Raw genomic sequence first — 22,883 nt, forward strand, 5'->3', positions numbered from 1 at the left:
CTCAGGATAGAAATTTGCCTAAAATACAAATAAATTACATTTTAGTCAGAAAGAAGGATATGTTATACAATTCATTTTAAAGATTCACTGATGCATGGCCATTATTTGTATGGTTCAATTCAACAGGCATAATGACATTTTCATAATTTTGGGACATTTAAAATTGTAGTCAATATAATTATATTCATGGTTTTTGATTAAATAACTTGATTTTTTCCATTTTTCACTAAAAAATCTAATCAAACATTCACATTTTTTTCCTCTCATCATATATTATAAACTTCAGAACAATCTTTTGATCTCTGCTTCAGAAAAACAGTGTTTCATTTTATTTCACAAATAGTTTGAAACAACCCCCAATCTATATAATACATCGTAAATTAAGTTGGAAGATAAAATCTAATCTAGGCTAGATCTGTAATTAAGAATCTGTCTATTGTAAGTCATTGCTATTTTTTATTGTATCCCAATCTATATGGAGTGTTTGTAGCTGGTCAATATCGGTTTGTCTTGAAAGTAATTAATATGTCAACCATCTAACAAAGCTACAGTCATTATTTTTTTCATTTATCCAGAAGTTCATTACATTAGGCAAAAAAATACATGTTATTTTTTTGTCATTAATTTTATTCTAGAAAGGCATGCATACTTTGATACTGAAAGAAGAGAATATGAAAATATTGTTCATATTAAAAAAATATGACAAACAAGATTAACAAGGAAAGGAGGCGTTCGATGAACGCAACCCCCGACCGACAAATTGATTTACAATTATTTTTTACATGGCTTAAAAAATGTTTGCAGAATGAAATCAAAGTGTTGAGTCTTTAATATACTATAAGGTCCCTATGTAAATTATCATTTAAACATAGATTTTTTTATCAAGAATGTACATCAACACACTATCCCTAAAATTACAAACAATACAAGTATACCCAAATCCCAAAAACACCACATTGAATGTATTATATCATTTAAGCAAAAAAATTGGTTCAACAAGACTTATCACAAAATACAACATCTGTTCAGAAGGCATTCACAAATTTTAATACCATGTCCAAATTGGTAAACTGTGAGTTTGAAACAATAAGTTATTTTGGATACATCTGCCAAGGGTTTTTAAAAGCTCTACAATTCATTTCTTTTTCTCTCAATCACATAAGGATAACAGGGTGGTGAAAAACTGGATGGACCATTTTCTAGTAACAATGGGAAACAAGAGCACCGCTAGGCGGAGCATTATATGCCCGAAAGTGATTTATTTTTTTTTAGTAAAGATGAAGAATTTGTAAGACATGGGAATTAAATAAAGTATTAACTCCTTCACAAAACAATCATCCTTTGAAGTTTCAATATCGTGGTCCAAATGGAACTTAAGTTATGCCCCGGAAACTGTTTTCATTTCTAAGGTAATAGTGACCTTGACTTTTGACCTTGTGACCCCAAAATCAATACGGGTCTTCTACCCAATATGGACAATCATACTATGAAGTTTAAACACAGTGGGCCAAATCAAACTTAAGTTATGTTCCAACAACTGTTTTCAGTTTTAAGGTCATAGTGACCTTGACTTTTGACCTTGTGACCCCAAAATCAATAGGAGTCTTCTACCTAATATGGACAATCATCCTATGAAGTTTGAATACTGTGGGCCAAATTGAACTTAAGTTATGCTAAAGAAACTGTTTTCAATTTCTAAGTAATAGTGACCTTGACCTTTGACCTTGTGACCCCAAAATCAATAGGGGTCTTCAACCCAATATGGACAATCATCCTATGAAGTTTGAACACTGTGGGCCAAATGGAACTTAAGTTATGCTCCGGAAACTGTTTTCAGTTTTAAGGTAATAGTGACCTTGACCTTTGACCTTGTGACCCCAAAATAAAAAGGGATCTTCTACCTAATATGGACAATCATCCTATGAAGTTTGAACACTGTGGGCCAAATGGAACTTAAGTTATGCTCCGGAAACTGTTTTCAGTTTTAAGGTCATAGTGACCTTGACCTTTGACCTTGTGACCCCAAAATCAATAGGGGTCTTCTACCCAATATGGACAATCATCCTGTGAAGTTTGAACACTGTGGGCCAAATGGAACTTAAGTTATGCTCCGGAAACTGTTTTCAGTTTTAAGGTCATAGTGACCTTGACCTTTAACCTTGTGACCCCAAAATCAATAGGGGTCTTCTACCCAATATGGACAATCATCCTATGAAGTTTGAACACTGTGGGCCAAATGGAACTTAAGTTATGCTCCGGAAACCAAATTGCTAACGGACGGACGGACGTACGGACGGACAGACGGACGCCAGGGGGTATAACATAATATGCCCGAAATTCTTTCGGGCATATAAAAAGTGCCTGTTGTTCGCAATGGGTTGAACTCTTTTTCATATAAAGGGGATATTCAAAACTGCAAAAACTTACTATTCAGAAACAAACCAAACATGTTCGAACCCTGCTTCTTCTGCAAAACTTGAAACAGCAAAATCTTACATTTGTATCTTCATTTATGCAATACATGAAACACAGATATAACTTACACCAGTACCAAATACAAATGGTGTTAAGCTTAAAAAGGGAGATAATTGTGTTTTTTTTTCTTTCAAGTAATTAAAATACAAATGGTGTTACACAAAAAAGGGAGATAATTTTTTTCTTGAAGAAAAATACAAATGGTGTTATTCATAAAAGGGAGATAGGCAAATATTTTAATATGAACAGGAGGACAAATGTTCAGTTAATCTATCTAAATATTCAATAATTATCAAGCTGCAGCTTTATAAATATTAATTTGATTAATAAATATCTATCAAAATATAGAATTGAACAGCAGATTGGAACCTAATAACAGCTTGGTACCTATTAAGACATTTTTTTTTAAATCCAAAGTCTTTGGTACATTTAATAATTTAATATTTACTAGTATATTTAATCCCTGTTTAAAATAGCAAATCTATACATACTGTACCAGACTTTAAATATCCAATTAACTTACTGGAGCTTAAACTTCACAGTCCATTAAACAATAAATGCTATCAAAGCTGAAATTTCACTTTTTAAAACCATTTAATATTACCCTTCTTACACTTTTTTCCAAATTTTTCTTATAGCCTTGAAGTACTATTATTTGCATGCCCATGTGATTTTTATTTTATTTATAAAACCATATAAATTTAATTTTTTGGACATTTTAGAGAAAAAATTTCTGGTAGCTAGCTTGCATAATATTAAAGCTGCATGCCTCCAGATATTCCAAAATATTTCAAGAAAATATAACGAAAAGTAAGTAGACAGATATTTCTATTTAATTCAAGATTATCATTCAAGTAATAACTTACAAGTTACATATTTTTGCATTTGATGACTGATTTTGCAGTTTTGATCACTATTTCTACTGTGTTACTTACACGCAGTAAGGGCTTATTTTGGCATGCATATTTTGACCTCTTTTTGGTAATTCACTATAATTGTTAGAGACATTTGCAGATATATCTTTGTTCACTTCACACTATTTTACCCTTGAAGACATTTTCAAAAATTCCAGAAAGTAAGCATTATGCATAAATCTGGAGGCATGCCACTTTAATTAGCAAACCCTATGTATTTTCTATTAATTTGTGAGACACCAAATTAACCTAAATTAACCATGCACACACAGCCTTATCAGACCTGTCAATTATACAAAGGCTATTAGACAGAAAATTGTCATATTATACATGACCATAGTACACTTGACTGGTTGTCAATAATTCTTATAACCCCAGTGACATAACCCTTGTCTAGCAAAACATGAAGGAGACCAGTCTGGTAGGGTTAAGTTATACTAAATTACATAGCAGGGATCAGTTATTATACTGACTGACTGGTATTTAGGGGATCAGTTATTATAAAACAACATGGATATCTCGCTAGGTAAGTGGTTGTCAGACACAGTACAAACAAACAGCAACCAATAGCCATGGCAGATATTTGACATATTTTATTAAAAGCCTACATATGAGTGTAGAGTGATTCTTATTTACATTGTCTATAAAACTATATAATTATAATCTCTGAGGGGGTGGTCAAACTAATGATTTCAACCCCAAGTCACCCCCCTCCACATACATATAGTTTCAGTATCATATTATCACAAAATTTGTATTGATTTAATATTCAATATTAAACTCTTGAAAATTAAAACTACTACTTGTACTAAACAAACAATTTTGCAAAAGCACAAACAAATCAAAGTCCTTTCTAAAATATGATACTATTAACAGGGATTTTTTCACATGACCCATACCCATGGCATTGGGAATTTCAGCGATGTTTTGTTAAAAATTGGGAAAAAATGAATGACTGAAATTTTGCAGTGATAAAATGAATGCAAAAAAATCTGTCTGTCCTAAGGATGGCATCTTCAAACATTTAAGCACTATTACAGTAATGAAGCCCTTATTTTTAAAGATGTTGGTTTTCTTTATTTAATATTTTCATTTTGTAACTTTCAATTGGGAATATTTTCCTGTGGATTGGGAAAATAATATACTATTTTCAACTGGGAATAATGACCCAATAATGCTATAAAATATGCCAAGACAAAATGTCTGATATTTATTCAATTAAAGATTATTCATTTCTAGCACAGGTCTGAGAAAAGTTGCACACAATAAATGACATATGTGCAATATTTGCTTATAAGTGAATTACCTCCCTTTATTATGGTATATTTATCTAATTTGCTGACCATTGTATGCACTTCTTTTGTTGCTTTCTCTGGTATATTTACCAACAATTCCTGGACACCAATAAAACAATTCAAATTTTATGGCTTTCAATCAATTGTGTACAGAACATTTGTAAATTACATGAGCCCTAAAATACCAACCAGGAGATTGACCGAATGACTAAAACTTACTGCCACAAGCAACCTGCCCATAGTTTGCAAATATAGACAAAGTCTAGTTTAATCACTGACTACATTTGAGCCGCGCCATGACAAAACCAACATAATGGGTTTGCAACCAGCAAGGATCCAGACCAGCCTGCACATCCGCGCAGTCACTTTCACTATCACTTTCTCTACTTGTTATAGGGTTTGTAAGCGAACAGCATGGATCCTGATCAGACTGCGCGCAGGCTGGTCTGGATCCATGCTGGTCGCAAACGCACTATGTTGGTTTTGTCATGGCGCAGTTCATTATAAGATTTAAGTCTCCTTTGTCTTTTGTTAAATCAAGCAGTGTTACAGTGTTTTGAAAACTGGACTCATCTTGTTTCAACTGAACATATTCATTAAGCGAAACAAGTTCTTGCAACTTTATTAATCAATTCCTAGTCTACTTCCTGGAACCAACCAGTACTGTTGTCATATGAAGGAACATGGTCATGAACCAAGTAGGGTTCATTACCCGTTCTGGGACAGACACCTAAACCATTAAGCCACTGCTGCTTCCCTTATTTTGGTTTTGAATTCTGATTTGACAGGACATAACTTTAAAATCAAAGTTCCCTAAACTCTTATCATACAAAATGTCTTAAATTTTGCCCATCTTCCAATTGCGAGAAAACTATGATTTTAGGGAAATTTTCAAAGTAATGACTGGAGCAAACAGTGCAGAGCATGGATGTGCTGACAGATGTTGGTCTGCAGTACTGGTGACATGAGTGGAATCAGTTGTCACAAAACACATCATTAAAATTTCAGTCATATTGCAAACCAACAGAGCATGTTACATAATTCAACATCACGTGGGGTTTGGAGTGCATGCATTTTTTTTATTCTATTATCTAATATACAGAATTTAAAATGTGATAAAACTAGCACAAGAATGTGTCCTACAGTACAGCTTGTGATTTGAATTCAAAATAAATGCGGTTAGCATAATAATTGATATGCTAGGCTAGCATTCATCTCTCAATGAAAGTTTACATCAGTTAAATCAGTTATTGCAAGTATCATATTATTAAATAAGCTGCATATCTAATGATAGTAAACTGTGTGTGCAATGAAAATTTAAATGCACCATCAACTGTACTGAATGTAACAGGAAACTGTATCTCTTTTTCCAAAATTTTGATTTGACTTTGTTATGACTGGAAATTTAAAATCTTGATATCATAAAGCAGCTGCTGGGGAAATTTCAAAGTTTTATTTGTTAGATATGACATGCATGTATATATATAATATAATTATAATAACTGTTTTAAACACTTTTAAAATTCAAAACAAAATTAAATTAATTTTGAAGATCATAAATCATAAAACAGTAAGTTCAGAAACAGTGTTAAGGCAATTGTTAAAAGGGAAATAGCAAGATTTTGGTCGCTAAATACAACTTCTATATAATAACTGTTTTAAAAACTTTAAAAAAAAATGATTTTTAAAAATCAAAACAAAATTTTAAAGAGAATATACAGTGAATTTAGTATTGCATGCAACTCTGAATAACTCATATCTGTTTTAAAAGTAATAAGGAAATTACAATTTATTTACACAAAGTAATGTCATGAATTTTATTCTGACAAGTTGACAACTACATTTATAGGGCTCACATTTATATACCTCAGGCAATCTATGAGTTTGTAGATGAGAAATTCTTTTTAAAAGGGCATAATATTTGTCCCTTTGTTTTATGGTATTGATTGTATTGTAAAACATTGTTTTTTGTGTGTTGAGTAATGATTGATTAATACAGGGTATCCTAAAAAAAAACCCAAAAAAGCAGCATTTGAATAAAATTTAATGTGCTTTCTTTTAATGTGCTATTCACCTGGGTGAATAAAGATATTTGAATTGAAATTTAAGGAGACAGTCATTCAAGTTTTTACAAATACAATCATAACATGTATGCCTTTGAAACAAAACCCAAACAATACCTAAAATTACTTTTGTTATCATAATAATTATTACAACTGGAAAGTAAAATAGATTTTTGCACTAGGTGACTCATCCAATGTTTTGTATAAATCGACAAAATGTCAATTGCCAACAGGTATTTGTTAATGACACAAGATTACACCTGAATAAGTGATTAAAACAGCTTGGTTAAATAGGTGATAAAGTCATTACTCCATGTGATAAGACTGTAGAATTTGCTATTTAACTTGGAGAAGGAAATATTTTATAAGATTATATGGAGAAATGGTGGAGGGGGGGGGGGGAGGCAATCTTTAAATTCTTATATTGATAAAAAAGAAGCCACCTTAAAGTTAATAAGGTTACATAATAGATCATGCTTTAAAACAGTTCTGTAGGTATATGCAAATACAATTCTATTTAATTTATTATCTAATAATAATGTTCAAACCATGAGACATGGTCTATTGTCTTATAAACATAAACTTCTTAGAGTATTTATAGTGGCATGATTTTAATAAAAAAGAATAAGAAATAGTATTTCAGAGTTAAAATATTTTTATAAGGTATTTATAATTTTAATACCTATAAATATCTACTTTATATACCTGTGTATCTTATTTAAGAAACTATTTTATGTAAAATAATAGGGTGGAAATTTTAAAAAGCTATTTAGGAACTTGTCCTGTTGTCATGAAATCTCTTTGTTTCCAAAATAAATGAGTTAATTAATACCTTTTCACAGCATTGAGCAACAAAGAAAAAGTTTACAAAAAAATATGTATTGTTTGATATACAGTTAAAAATGCTGTTATTTTACTACAACATATGCTGTCCTATCTATTGTTTATGTAAATAAACACCGACTCAAAATACAATTGCCAGATGCCATGGTCGATATAGAACAGATAGCGTTTTCCAAGCTGTGTTCTAAATAATTAATTAATCTTCCTTGTCTAATATCTTCCTAACAGCATATCAGTATACCAAAACGTGTTATATTCCTCACAGTAGTAAATTATTATACATTTTAAAATGTACATGTTTACATTTAAATTTCACCTGACTAGGTTTTTACCTGGGTGAAAACATCATCAGTCGCGGTATTGCTAATTGGCCCCATTTCTCCTCTTCGGAGCCCATGTCCGTCCCAGAATCCGACGCCAGCTTGATTTTGTGTGTAAATTAATCCAATTGAAACAACTAACAACAGTTAATCCCCACTTTAGAACGCAAATGATTTGTTTTTGTCACAAACTTTCAATTACACACCAGTCATTCTTGATTGACATTTACTACTCGGATTGCTTCTAGCTTCACCGTAGCTTACACGGTGGGCGGTAACTTTAGAAGTATACCGAGTGATGAATGAGTCACACTTCATTTAATTTACACAGGTATGAGGGGGCAGCTCAAACGTATTATTTAAAAGGGACAGTTAATGCATTATTTACTAAATGTAGCTTTGTGTTAGGAACATTTTAAAGTATTTATTTGTATTTAAACATTTAAGAAATTAATACTTGATTGAGTGTAGTAAAAGTATGTCCTTTAATTGTTCAAAAGAAAGTCCTTCATGAAGTACGTGTACGGTATTTAAACGATTTTGAGGTGCATCCCAAATCATTCATGGTCCGTCTGACTTCGATTTTGCCACGGACAATGTACGTTTGATCATGCAGAACGACGCATGGCTCCCAACTGGCAAGAATACATTTCTGAAAAAAGTCTTATGATAGCCAAATGGGGGCAAGGTTGGCTGGGATAGGCAGCTGAACAAATTGCACACCTTTTCACATGTTCAAGACCAACAGACAAACTGACCCTTCAGCCTCAAGTGACTCACCTTTTGGATACAACAGAACGAACAGAATTCCATTTATTTTTCAGATCATCAAGCATCTGCTGGAGCTCCTCACGCTCAGGATCTGCTTTAGTGCATCTGTCCTTCAGATTACGTCCGAGGCGAGATGCTGAATAAAATGCTGGGTGTTTGGCGGCTAACTGCTGCTGGAATCTCTGAAAACAGACGAAAATAGGACAATGCAAATATGGGTGAAAACAGACGAAAATAGGACAATGCAAATATGAGTGAAAACATGCGAAAATATGGCAATGCAAATTTGGGTGAAAACCGACGAAAATAGGGCAATGCAAATATGGGTGAAAACAGACGAAAATAGGACAATGCAAATATGAGTGAAAACAGACGAACATATGACAATGTAGACGAAAATATGACAATGTAAATATGGGTGAAAACAGACGAAAATAGGGCAATGCAAATACGAAAATAGGACAATGCAAATATTAGTTCTGGCTTCCAAATCTTTATAAGCCGCTATTTAACATTTCTGTTTTTTTTCCATCTGATGCGGCATTCACGTCATGTCAAAGTATATAAACAGTTACACTGAAGACCTTAAGCTATGCAAATATGGGTGCCTGGAAAGTGAGTTTTCATTTATATCTTACAGGTATGGTGACAATCAAGCATGATGGCAATATTGAAAATGATTGTACAGATACTATTGTATCGACACCGTTTTGTAAGAACAGAGTCTATTTGAAAGAACCTGGTAAGTAGTATGCTTGGCAAAGGTTTGAAAAAGACAGAAGACAAATTATTGTAATAGCTAATTAGGCAATAAAACGTGCAATTTTTGTTGGTGTATGGAAATAAAAAGTTTTAACTGTAAGAACTATGATAGCTGTATACAAGAGGGGAAACAGTTTTATTGTTAACCTTTTTCCCCTGCAATGGAAGATAAAGATGACTTTATTTAATGCTAACCAACTATTACACAGTTCATAAATGGCTTTCTTAAGTAACATAACCTATTTGGTACAGAGATAAATACATGAAATAACTTTTAAAAAGACGCTACAAAATCAAGCGTGGCTATAACTGATTTGATTAAAAAGATTGCTCAAGTAAGTCAAATGAATGCTGTAACACCCCAAGCGACCACTTATAAATTCATTATGAATATCATAACACAAAAAGGTTCGAGCAATAGTATAAAACCATTATAAACTTTCTCAAATTGGAAAACTTCTTAAGCTATGTAATTGTACGTTGAAAGTTAAACGGAAAACTAAAAAGATTACTTCCCAAAAGATGAAACAAATCAGGTTCACATATTTACCTAAAATTTAGCCGCCTCCTATGAAAATTAACTAAAACATGTCCGTCAAATAATTGAAAGTAGTGACCTTTTGGTAAACAGACTGTTTTCCCATGCAAATGATACTTAGTAACTTTGATATTTGATACAAATATCACCGGCCAAATAGGTACTTTGCAAAAGCCACATCGTTCTAATGTGTATTAATCTAAATAAATTATACCCGTTTAACGTAAATACAGCCAATGTTGTTCTAGAGATGCATACTCACGCGTACGAAAAGACTAGAAATGTAGAAGAAAAGGATTTAGATATATCAAATAGAAAACGATGATGCTAGATAATAAGCAATTAAACAAAATCTAAATACTCATTTAATGAACACGAATAATACGTATCTTGTATTTTTGACTCCTAAAAATAGTAACATGTTAAGATTTTGTTGAAAGTGTTTATATACACGTGGTGGTCTCCGACATTCTGACAGGCAAGATGTTTTCCAAAACAAACACAAGAAGTGTCTCGTTTCACAAGACAAAAGGTAGAAAAACAATTGGACGTAATTCTAGCCCCTGTTCCATACCCGTGACCGTAGATAACAGATTCAAGTGATGATTTATGATTATTATCTTCAATAATTGTAAATAATGAGGGTATTTGGTGACAAGTTTGAAATATGATCTAAAATAACCCCTTAACATTATGACGGTCCTCTTTAATAGAAGCAAAATAAAAACGAAAATAGGCTACACAGAAATGAACTAGCAAATAATGTGGTCGCACAATCAAGGACGTTGAGCGTTCCTACTTTTTCTTGAATGAAATGCCAAACCTAATAGTTCAATTTGAATAGAAAACTTTACATTGAATATGATAACATAAACTTTTCACAAATCTTTATGGCAGAAAAATGACATAATTACGTAATTTTGTACAAATGAATGATTTATTAGGCGACTTAAATCTGCCATTTCAGTCACCCGATATGTTTCACACATTTATCATGTATTGAACACTTGGTGCCTTCTGTTGACCCTATTCACAGAAAGTAAGAAAATCTTAGACACTTCAGCTATTGATCAACTATGAACGCTCCCCTGCAAACATGTTTCAAAGTTATTAAAATCAAATGAAATGTGTGATTTGAATCTTCCAAAGTTGCAAAAGCCTTAGGTTTGCACCCACGTCTGTTTCATGTCATTACTGTACAGATTTTAATTAAATGCAAGATTTACCCTTAATCTACTGGTAGCAACAGATTATATTCATGTAACCAGTGCAGACCAAGATCTGCTGGCACATCCGTGCCTTCTGATCTGCACTTTTTCTTACTTATTTTGAATTTTTCACTTTAAATAATGAATGGTTTCATCAAGTTTGGAAGATGTGCACGTTTATTAAGATATTTCAAGTGATCAGAGGTAAGAAAATTGATGTTCGTATGGTTTTGCAATATTTCAAATAATCTATATCTAAACTAAAGTTTATTTCTCATATAAAACCATGATACGCTATATCAAATATCTCAAAATTAATATGATACAATGCTACGCTTTGTCGGTTTAGAATTTCATTGACCTCGTTTTTATACTCATATTTTGTAAAATTTACAAAACGTGTTTGTCAAATTGTCAAATAATATATTTTGTACTGTATATAAACCATAAAAAGCCCCATAAACACAGCTTTACATCTATACAATTACCACTCGTAAATACATACACCGCCTCTTACAATAACATTCGCAAGAAGCAGGTACTTGGAGGAGGGCATTAATACACTTAATGATGTCCATTAATCATTAATTGAACACTTTAAGGAACATTTTAATAACACTTTGTTATTTAATTTAATGATTGTGAGCATGCACAGAAAAATTATAAAGATTCACGTAATTCGTTCGCCTTTGCCTGGGGTACAAAATATCAGAGGCAACCCATTCTTTTATAACTGGTAATCTTCAGATCCTTCGATATTACTGATTGTGATTCTACATTAACTACTTTTTAGTGCAAGAGCAGGATGAATACAGGGATGAGGCATGTTGTATTAACCACTGTATAAACTTAACGACATATCAATTCAGACCAAATTATGCAGCTTAATGTTGACTTCTTTTACAATGCATTTTCTGTTTTCCTAAATCGATGGAACCTGCTCCAGTTGGTATAAGAAAGCTGTCCTTTTTTTCAATAAACAACTGCTTTAATGTCTCAATTTGAAGCCGTTTCGATTATTTTGAAATTTCAGGTCAGACCACTTTTATGATTTACCGTTCAAAGTTGCAGATTTATTTATCTTATTAAGGAAACACAATTACATGTTTCGGTTCACGGAAATTCAATTGAACAAGAAATAAAAGATGTCCATAATGCGATGGTTCAGTTTTCGTCGACAAAGGTATGAGTAAAGTATTATGTACATTTTATTATCATACTTTACGATCAATTGAACTTCAAAGATCAACCAAATGATAACATAGATTGTATCAAATTCCTACAAATTGCTTACATTCTGTTGATTAATGTATCAATAGAATGTTGGTTGGAAAAAAGGATATCTTTAGGTTAACCTGAACATACACTGTTAACGGAACATCTGTACTGACAATGGAAAACTTAAAATAAAGATCACTAAATCACTAAATAAAACACACACACTGATAAGTTCAATTAACATACCAATAGATGATTTCAACAATTACAAAAAATGTTTGAATGTATACAAAATGTAATTAGATAGGCAAACACATACATTAAACAAACATTTATAAAACAAATGACATTTTTCTTAAAAGACAAAAACAAGAGTCCCTGTTTTTTTTTAATTCACTTGTAACAATAATAACAGGTAAATATCATATTAGAAATTCACGATTAGCACACAGTTAGAAGGAAAAGATGCTATTAAAGGTCAACCAAGGGACTTGAACTTTCGAATCAGCATTGATAAATCAATCATTGTTTTAAAGTGACTAATCGCCAATGAAGGTCACAATTATTAATTGCAACAACCCTATATTTGTTTGATACGATATCACCTATCACGAAATATATAATTTTATCTGGTTCAAGTCGGATGTGTATTCAAATAAACTACAAAAACCTGTCATTTTGTGTACACACATACTGACAAGTGTTAAACAGTGCAAAAGATGAGAGTGAAACACTTAAACCACCTGGTCAGATTTCTGATGTTTCTAATGACAATACAGACGATTAACTTACAGAAAGTAGACCTTGTGATACTTAATCCAGTAATCATTCCAATGGTGTGGAACATCTAACACACACTCGCACAAAAATACCACAACAAAGTGTTTTTTCAAAGTTTTATAAAATGACTGTATATATTTCCTGTGAATATTGTATGTAAATTTACCCATGTATACATAAACTACTACGGTGTAAAATTCACAAAGCGTTAAAGATTGCTTTATTATATCAACAGGGACGAATAGGGACATTGATGCATGGGGCAAAACAATTCGTAAATATATCCTCTGGCAAATAAAACACAAAACTTCCTGAAAAAAAATTGCGCACATTGCAACTGATGGATTAGTATAAAGAGGAAATGCAAACCGAGTTGAACGCCAGACTGATTTAAAGAAAAATCATGTTAAAAGCAGTTATAACGATTATTTGTTTATAATGTAACAAACCACGACAAGAAATGACATTGAAAGTTAAGGGGAATTACTATTATATTTAAACGTTACGAAAGGCCACACTTCAACAATTACGCTGTTCACTATCATAAATTAGCAAAAGCTCATTTATTAAATTAACATAAGAAAAAAATAAGATTTCATTAAAATGTTTAAACATTTGTAAAATATTCTCATGTTTTTTTTCGTACATTCCTTTCACAGCTGATTATTTGTTAATAAACATGGGATTAGAACCTGTTGATTTATATAAAAAGATCTCTTTTGAAACGATTTATTCTCCTTGAATTACACAGCAAGGACATAGATCAGATATAGATCAAAAGTAAACTGGAGAACTTAAATGTATATGTAGGGGTGGGTGAACTAGAATAAGTCGACTTTAAAGCTAGCTGGACCAAGAGTAAGAAAATAATCTTTGATTGAAAGGAAGATTGCTCTTGCTTTACATAATTTTTTATCAATATTAATCAAATAAGATTTTTCTTTCCGACAGTGCGCCTAATGTGTACCAAAACTTTCTTATTTCATTAATTGATAATTGTCTAAATTGAAGTTCAATAATGCAATGTTGGTCTAAGGAGCACATCAACATGCACATCTGTACGATCCTACTATTACCCTCTTTTACCACAGTATTGAAGGACATTCTGTATAAGACATGAATTTAAACATAAACATGACGTAAAAAAGAGGAATTTTCAAATATATATCAAATATTAAGTCTGGAATTGGGAAAATAATTTTTTCTTATATGTTTACTTAAATTTAGGAGCATACAGTTCAGTCATGGTTTTATATTTGTATGAACAAGAAGGCATTTGCTAAAACATCGCCAATACCTTTTTATGATTAACATGTTTGTGGTTGCATTTTACTTTTTTTTCACCACAGCTGGCAAAAGAAATGCATGCCATTTAATATTGGGAAAGACAAATGATGTGACAAGAATTTTGTTATAATTCAATTTTGAAGATGTCAACATTACAATTACTTTGACAAACATTTGCTGAAAGTAAAACACTCAACAAATACAACATAATATATGTTGCGGCATCTGGTGCAATTAAGTTATGGTGTTCACTTTAATCTTAGCGTGTAGTAGTTTATGGAAATAATCTGAAAGAGTATAATTTGACATTGTATAAAACCTTTTTGTCAAGTCCGAGGAGGGTGGGGTTTTTAGAATTTTTACTTACTTTGAATCCAGAAAATGTGAAACGATTAATTTATTAGAAATCACTGAATATTTATCGTCACCTTAGCGCAGTAACAGGCCACCACCTTATAATAACTTTAATAAGAATTAACACGTTATTGCACTTAGGTGTGACGGTATAAGCGTTCTTAAATATATGCAAAATTTTGTTATTTTTGATCTAAAAGTCATTAAACCAACTGATTGCTTTGGGACTAAAATGTTAATGGGTTCGGATATTCATTTCATAAAAGCAATGCAATTTTAACCTTTTATGATTGTCTTGATCTAATCCAATATATTTTAGCTAGTTGAAGTTGTGTTCCTTAAGTAGAAACTAGAGCAAAAGGTAGGGGTTTTAAGCAATTAAACATTGTTAAGTAGAAGGGAATTGTGGGATTTAAGGGAAAGTGTGGGGTTTAATCAGGAGATAGTTAAATACATATGTACAGATATGTGTCGGAAGCAGGGATAGAAAAAGAACATATAAATTGATCCAGGAATATGCGTTAGTTGCAAAAAGTTAAATGCAATTTGGAAAGATAAAATATAGAATAAAGTTCAATGGAAATCAAATTGGAAAGGTAAAATATAGTATCTGTATGGGAAGAGGGTAATTTGATTATACATGTATAGCTTGCCGTGACTAAAGTGTTAAGAAAAAACATTATTAGTTATTACTAGGATCATGTAAATGTAAGCATTGAAGAGAAATTATAAGCATTATAATGTAAAGATGTAACAAAAAGTTGTTGTGGTTGTTGGTAGATTTAATATTTTGAGAACTATAATTAAGGTGCTGAGAATGAAATATAACGTGACCTAACAGGACAAATACACACTAACAATAAGGCATATTGTAGCAATAACACTGTGAATATCACAAGTATAACAAAATGAGCTAAACATTTTGTGAAACCGGACAAAAGTGTGTATATATTATATAAATATAATATAAGTACGGTTATTTACGCAAAATCTTTAATACAAATGCAGGAATTAACGGACATACTATACGTACACTAAATGTCTTCCTTCATTAAACTTCATAATAAAATTTTACAAAGACTTACAAATGACTTCTTAACATATTTTTAGGGCTATGGATCCATCATAAACATGTACGAGTTTGGCATACTTCAGAATTTTGCCTGACATTAAAAAATAAGTAAGCGTCATATAGCTATGTGTTATTAAAACAAGAGTCAATATAATAAGAAACAGCAAAACGTTTTTGTCGATTTTTAAGTATTGGACAATGAAAGCAATGAAGTATTTCATCAATGAAGTAGGCCAAACTCATACAATTGGAAGCCATAGCAACATGGAGCACAACATTCTAAAACTAGAACTGCCACTATCATGGCGTGAATACCCCCGCATACCACTTTGTCAGAATCAACGGTGGCCATTTAGAGCTCAAGGACAACCTCCCTGCCAAATCTGAGGTTACTAAGCCAGTGCATTGCTAAGTTATGTATTCTACATGCTTCAAATGTGAAAATGTCAAAATCAATACATTGCGGACAGGACATTCTTTAACAGTTGAGAAGAAAAGCTTTTTTTTGTCAAGGTCCCTGTGACCTTGACCTTTGACCCAGTGACCTCAAAATCAATATGGGTCACCTTATAGTCATGATCAACATCCATGCCAAATATGAAGACTGTGGGTCAAAGGAATCTTAAGTTAATGGGTGGACAAACTTTTTTGAAGTCAAAGTCCCTATGACCTTGACCTTTGACCCAGTGACCTCAAAATCAAAAGGGGTCATCTACTAATCATGATCAACATCAATGCCAAATATGAAGACTGTGGGTCAAAGGAATCTAAAGTTATTGGGCAGACAAACTTTTTTGAAGTCAAAGTCCCTGTGACTTTGACCTTTGACCTCAAATCAATAGGGGTCATCTACTAATCATGACTAACCTCCATTCCAAATATGAAGACTGTGGGTCAAAGGAATCTTAAGTTATTGGGCGGACAAGCTTTTTGGAGTCAAGGCCCCTGTGACCTTGACCTTTGACCTGGTGACCTCAAAATCAATAGGGGTCATCTACTAATCATGACAAACCTCCATGCCAAATATCAAGACTATGGGTCAAAGGAATCTTAAGGTATAGGGCGGACAAGCTTTTTGAAGTCAAGGCCCCTGTGACCTTGACCTTTGACCTGGTGACCTCAAAATCAATAGGGGTCATCTACTGATCATGACTAACCTCCATGCCAAATATGAAGACTGTGGGTCAAAGGAATCTTAAGTTATTGGGCGGACAAGCGTTATGAAGTCAAGGCCCTTTGACCTTGACCTTTGACCTGGTGACCTCAAAATCAATAGGGGTCATCTACTAATCATGACTAACCTCCATTCCAAATATGACGACTGTAGGTCAAAGGAATCTTAAGTTATAGGGCGGACAAGCTTTTTGAAGTCAAGGCCCCTGTGACCTTGACCTTTGACCTAGTGACCTCAAAATCAATAGGGGTCATCTACTAATCATGACTAACCTCCATGCCAAATATGACGAATGTAGGTCAAAGGAATCTTAAGTTATTGGGCGGACAAGCTTTTTGAAGTCAAGGCCCCTGTGACCTTGACCTTTGACCTAGTGACCTCAAAATCAATAGGGGTCATCTACTAATCATGACTAACCTCCATGCCAAATATGAAGACTAAGGGTCAAAGGAATCTTAAGTTATTGGGCGGACAAGAAAAAACCGACGGACAGCCGGACGGACGGCCGGACGGACGGCCGGACGGACGGACGGACAAGCTGATTCCAGTATACCCCCCTTACAACTTTGTTGTGCGGGGGTATAACTAGCAATAGCAGTAGGAACAGCAAACGGGGGATTTTCAAGACATTGCATATGTATAATACCTCAAGCTCATGTGTAGTCGTGTCCTGTGAATAAAAGAAATGTAAAAGCATACTACAATAATACAATTATAAAATACATGTTTCTTACAAAATCTAAAAGCTATACATGCTAAATGCACCATGCTTAAAAATAAGACCATATGCCATAACATCAAGGTACTATTTATTGCTTTTATCACCATTTGTGTCATGTAAGACCATCAAGAATCTGCCATGGTATTCTTTTTATCCATGGTTATCAGCTTACTATTTTTGCTTTAAATTAAATGTTTCATTTGAACTTGATTGGCTTTTATCACCTTTGGTGGCTTAAAGCACTGGGTTTAGGAGCACCTTTCTGAAGTTATTTCAGGAAGAACTTATAATCGCCTTCTAGTCTTGATCATGCTGTGAATTTCCTAAATAGATGTGTTTAAATATTATTTTGAAATCCTCATGTCAATTTTAGAGATAACAAAATTTTGACAGTTTTGCCAGCAAACAGTTTAACTGGACTTAATGTATGCAGGAAGGTCTTGCTATATATACTGGTAGCAATTACTAGAAGTTTTGATTTTAGTACTGGATAAGCTCAAATTCCATCTGGATAACTTCTTCATGTAGATTAATACGTCTTTGTACTTAACAAGACTGTAATGGGCAAGGCAGCTTCCTTTCCCATACTGATTTTTAGTGTAATATAACATACTTTTTTGTTGGATTTCATGTAATTTAGTCATATGGCGACTAACAGCTTTACTTCAGAAGGAAGACTTCTGGTATCCCTACGTGTAATATACAAATGATGTACAAATATTCTCGATTTAAGATAGTTTTGAAAAGAGCATGCAATGCTGCTGTGAAAAGGCATAACAGAAGAAGATTAAGAATAAGCATAACTCATATTATTGACTAAATCAAGCGCTACAAATGTTTAAAATAAATGTATTTATAAATGTATAAAAGTATTAAATAAGGAAATGATTAAATATTAGTAAGAAGTTATTAATCGTGGCCAATGATAAACATTATAGTTTAAGTATGGTGAAATACAATTTCATATAAAATTGTAAAAGATTGTAATATAAGATATGCTATGCATTATTCATTATTAACATGCTCTGGAGTTCTAGCTAAAGCAAGCATCACTGTAACATTTTATTTAAAATTTGTGAATATAATTATGTACATTTTTCCAAAATGATATTAAATTTTTTGTTTTGTTTTGTTTTATGGCACACCAACCAAATTTAGGACATATGGCGCCGAGACAGAAAAGATGATTTTGGCCAACGCAATATCAGGGGTCAAAACCATCTCACATGCTTGAGGTAGGAGATGCATAGACTCCAGTAATTCGAATCCATTTAGTCGCCTCTTACGATAATGCTAGGATAAACGGTGGTTGCAATTCTAATACTTCAACCATCAAAGGCAACACGATACTGCAATGATATGCTATGCCAATGATTAAACATAAGCAGGACTTTTTTTATCGTTTTATTCTCCATCCTGTTGCGTCCCTTAAGTAGGCTTATCCAGTACACACTCATGGAGCAATCCATTATCAATTTTTAGGATATCTTGATGAAAACATGAAGATTGCCATGTTGTTTGATATTGGTCAATGTTTTTTTTTGTCATTTAGCTGCCATTGAATGAAACTTTGTGAATGTACAATTATGAAGTTTATATATAAATTCCTAATACCCAAGGTACATGCAGGTACATGCACAATAAATACGCCATTCCAATAATCTGTTTATTCACATAATATAAATTTACAAATTGGACATCCCATAACCTCATGAATATTCATGCTGTTTACACTGACTCCACCCACCTTTAGCTCATCAACATCCTGTTTGGATGCGTATCCAGGGGACATAAATCTGGTAAGTTTAGGAGTACTTTCATCCAACCAATCACAAAGCGTCTTCCATGCATCATGAAACTGAAGATAAATGACATGTTAGAAGCAAGATCTAGCAATAAGAAACAACAGAAAGACTGATTTGATTGACATTGTATACTTGTTACAATAAAAATTTAATCATGTAAAAAGGATTTTCAAACATTTTTTTTTATAGATTCTAAATAAAGTATCAAAAATAGGTCATTTGTTAAGGAAACTATGAAACTCAATGTTCTTTAAGGCAATTTAAAAGTGTTTTCCTTAATTTTCAGCTTAAACATTATCTTTCAAACTGTGTAAACGCCTGAATATTTCTTTAAACTTACTCTTTTATCTTCTTTGTAGGCCTGTTTGAACAGTCTTCCTCTCTCATCTGTTCTTCTTAACAGCTTCTTCCATCGTAGCCGGATACCAACCAATAGATTCTTTATATAGATGGTATCCTGCTTACGACCGAAGTATTTGAGGTAGGTACCAGTTCTGTCCAGTGTGTGCATTTTGTCGATCTGGGCATCTAGCTCTGCTTTTAGTTTCTGAAAATCAAAACAATTTATTCCTTTACTTTCTTTCATAATTCATATTGGTATAAAATGGTACATGTCTAAGTTAATAGGAAAACAATTTTCACCTGTAAGAATACTTCAATTTTGTATGCAATTGTTGTTTTGATTGTGGCCATTGTTATGTAGACTCAGTACAGAGTACACAATGATGTTATCTCCTACAGTGTGAGGTCATCATTTCTCTTTTCCCAATAACTTTTGCACATCTGTGAGGTAAACTTTTGAACCATCTGTGATTATTTACATATGCACAATGTGACATATGAACATCCAAGTTCATGATGTCATCATGTATGTGATACATTACAGAAAGCACAATTATGTAACCTCCTCCAGTATAACTTCTGAACTATAGTGACATTTGACATATGACATCATCTTAGGATGTTCATCATGTATTTGTGACATCATCACCTGCATTACAATGTTATCTACGGCATTATGATGTCATATACCTTTTTATACTTACATTATGGTCTTCCATCTGTTTGACAACTCTATGTACGATCTTGCTTGGATATTTAAAGGCACGTATAGCAACTTCAGCATTATTCAGCCAGTCAGTGAAGTTCTTTAGAGTACCATGGAATTCATCAATGTTGAGTAGATGCTCATCCATTTTGTCCTTTAAATAATAGTCAAAGTTATGCAGGAGTTTGAACAGGAAGATAAAAGAAATAACCTTCAAAATACAGATATGCGTCTGCAAATCTGCAAATGTCATTTCTTTAAGATCCAAAGAAGGTACATTAAACCAAAATTTATTATTTAAATCATTTAAAGGACTGTATATTTCAATACATTTAAGCCCTTAACCATTGGTAAAACTTTGGACTGAAGATCAGAAAGGTTTTGGTTATATTATATTGATGAAATGATAAAAATATATTTGTTAAAACATGTTTGATTGAATACCTTTCTTTTCTGAGCTCTATCTTTTGTATCGTTCCATAGGTCTTTGAGTTTCTTCATACGATCAGAGATCTGTACAACATCTTCAGGTGGGCATGCATCAATGAACTCTTGACCTTTCTCTAGCAAACCTTTTGTTGGCTCCTCCCTTTTCTGTAGTTCCTGATGCCTCTCCTGTAAAAAAGGGAGTTTATTCATTATATTACAGAGATACATTAGATAAAGGGGAACCAGTTAGGTCATTATGTTCAAATCTAGATAAAGGAGAACCAGTTAGGTCTTTAAGTTCAAATCTATATTCACAACAACATGTTCTCAAAAGGTTTATTTTTCTCCTGAGAGATCTCAAGATATACTCAAGCCTGACGAAATCTGGACCTATTAATGTGACCTGGCCCCAATGTTATAAAGAAATTCTCCAAGCTCAAATCTCAAGAAAAGGATTGGCCAGAAACTTACACAGCATGTACACTGACCAATGAAAATCTAAAGATTTGAGACAGAACTCAGAATAAAGTTTTATAACCTTGAAGCCTGGACTTTGCACAAAAAATTATAGAAAAAAACTATACAGTTTCTGCAAATTTGTCAAAAAAAAAAACAGACAACCTAAATCATATATATTTCTTTTTGACAAATGATGATACTGTACATCTTTGTCAATAACAAGTATAATATTTACTTGAACATTGTAGCATAAGAATTATTATCATTTTTTCCTAAACACAATTATGGCAGTATGAGTATACCTGGAATTTTTCAAACTGTTCCTTGGCAGTGTCGGGTAAAGCACCAAATGGGGTGTTTGATTTGAGCTCTGTACGTAGATCACTAATCCACTGTATCATATCATCTACATCTCCTACATACTTCTTCACCTAGAAAATCAAACGAAAAAGATTAAAATGGGCAAAAGTGATTTAAATAGCCAAAAGTTATGAAATAGGCAAAAATAAAATTAAACAGGCAAAATGATTTTCAGTTAACAAAAGAATAAGAGAACAAGATTAGTACAGAAGTGCAATCAAAGAGGAAATCAGATATATCAAGATAAGCATAACAATTAGGAAAGAAGTAGTCACAGAAAATAAATATTATGCCTCACCTTATCAATTACATTTGGTGTTAAAATGTCAGAAATAATGCATGAAACATTCCTATTATTATCTTTAATGTTCCTATAAATCTACACACCAATATATCTTGCATATGATTCATACATTAACACTACATACACTTGCAATTAGACACAGCATATGATAATTAATAAGCATAAAACAATTTTAAAGTTGAGGTTTTATAACTTCCTACATAATATTATCATAAAATACAAATCTAAATTGGAAGTCTTCGGACTGACAAATCAGAAAAGGGATGTAACTCTTTATAAAGGCATGCAAGAGTTATCTCAATATCTTTAAATCTAAAAGAAAAGCAGCAATACATAGTTACACCTATATAAAATCCATACAGAGTATAGGGTGTTTCTAGCCATATTTTATACTTTTGCTGCTTAATTCTTTATTCTAAAATCCCTTTATCTTCTATACTGTCATGTACAGTTACTTCATTATTGCATTTGAAAGTCTGGACCCAATTGATTAAATAATCAAGAAAAAAAGAAAACATTCTACAATTATATGATTTTGGGTTTTTGGGTCTATATATGTAACTAAAATCCTTAAAACTTTGAATTGACAAAACCAAAGCATGCAAATCCTTTAAGCACATGGTTAACCTTCTGAATTTGAATAATGAATTGGCCCTTCTTTGAATTTGGAATTCAATGTTTAG

General features: G+C 32.5%; 1 protein-coding gene across 10 annotated transcripts in view; it reads right to left on the bottom strand.

The window, feature by feature from the left end:
• The window catches only part of LOC132758994 (microtubule-actin cross-linking factor 1, isoforms 1/2/3/4/5-like), a 126,403-nt gene that overhangs the window by 24,045 nt on the left and 79,475 nt on the right, over positions 1-22,883 (bottom strand). For 9 of the 10 annotated variants that reach the window (XM_060750714.1, XM_060750723.1, XM_060750715.1 and 6 more), the window contains 7 exons: positions 21,839-21,967; positions 21,093-21,263; positions 20,647-20,802; positions 19,941-20,147; positions 19,543-19,653; positions 17,721-17,744; positions 8,691-8,863 (listed from right to left, as the gene is read on the bottom strand). In XM_060750714.1, the coding sequence (XP_060606697.1) occupies positions 8,691-8,863; positions 17,721-17,744; positions 19,543-19,653; positions 19,941-20,147; positions 20,647-20,802; positions 21,093-21,263; positions 21,839-21,967 (971 nt within the window). The remainder of the gene's footprint in view (positions 1-8,690; positions 8,864-17,720; positions 17,745-19,542; positions 19,654-19,940; positions 20,148-20,646; positions 20,803-21,092; positions 21,264-21,838; positions 21,968-22,883) is intronic. The other variant, XM_060750716.1, reaches the window with a different exon arrangement.

Source organism: Ruditapes philippinarum, unplaced genomic scaffold (genome assembly GCF_026571515.1).
Source record: "Ruditapes philippinarum isolate M1 unplaced genomic scaffold, ASM2657151v2 ctg2317_1_1_1_1, whole genome shotgun sequence".
NCBI lineage: Eukaryota > Metazoa > Mollusca > Bivalvia > Venerida > Veneridae > Ruditapes > Ruditapes philippinarum.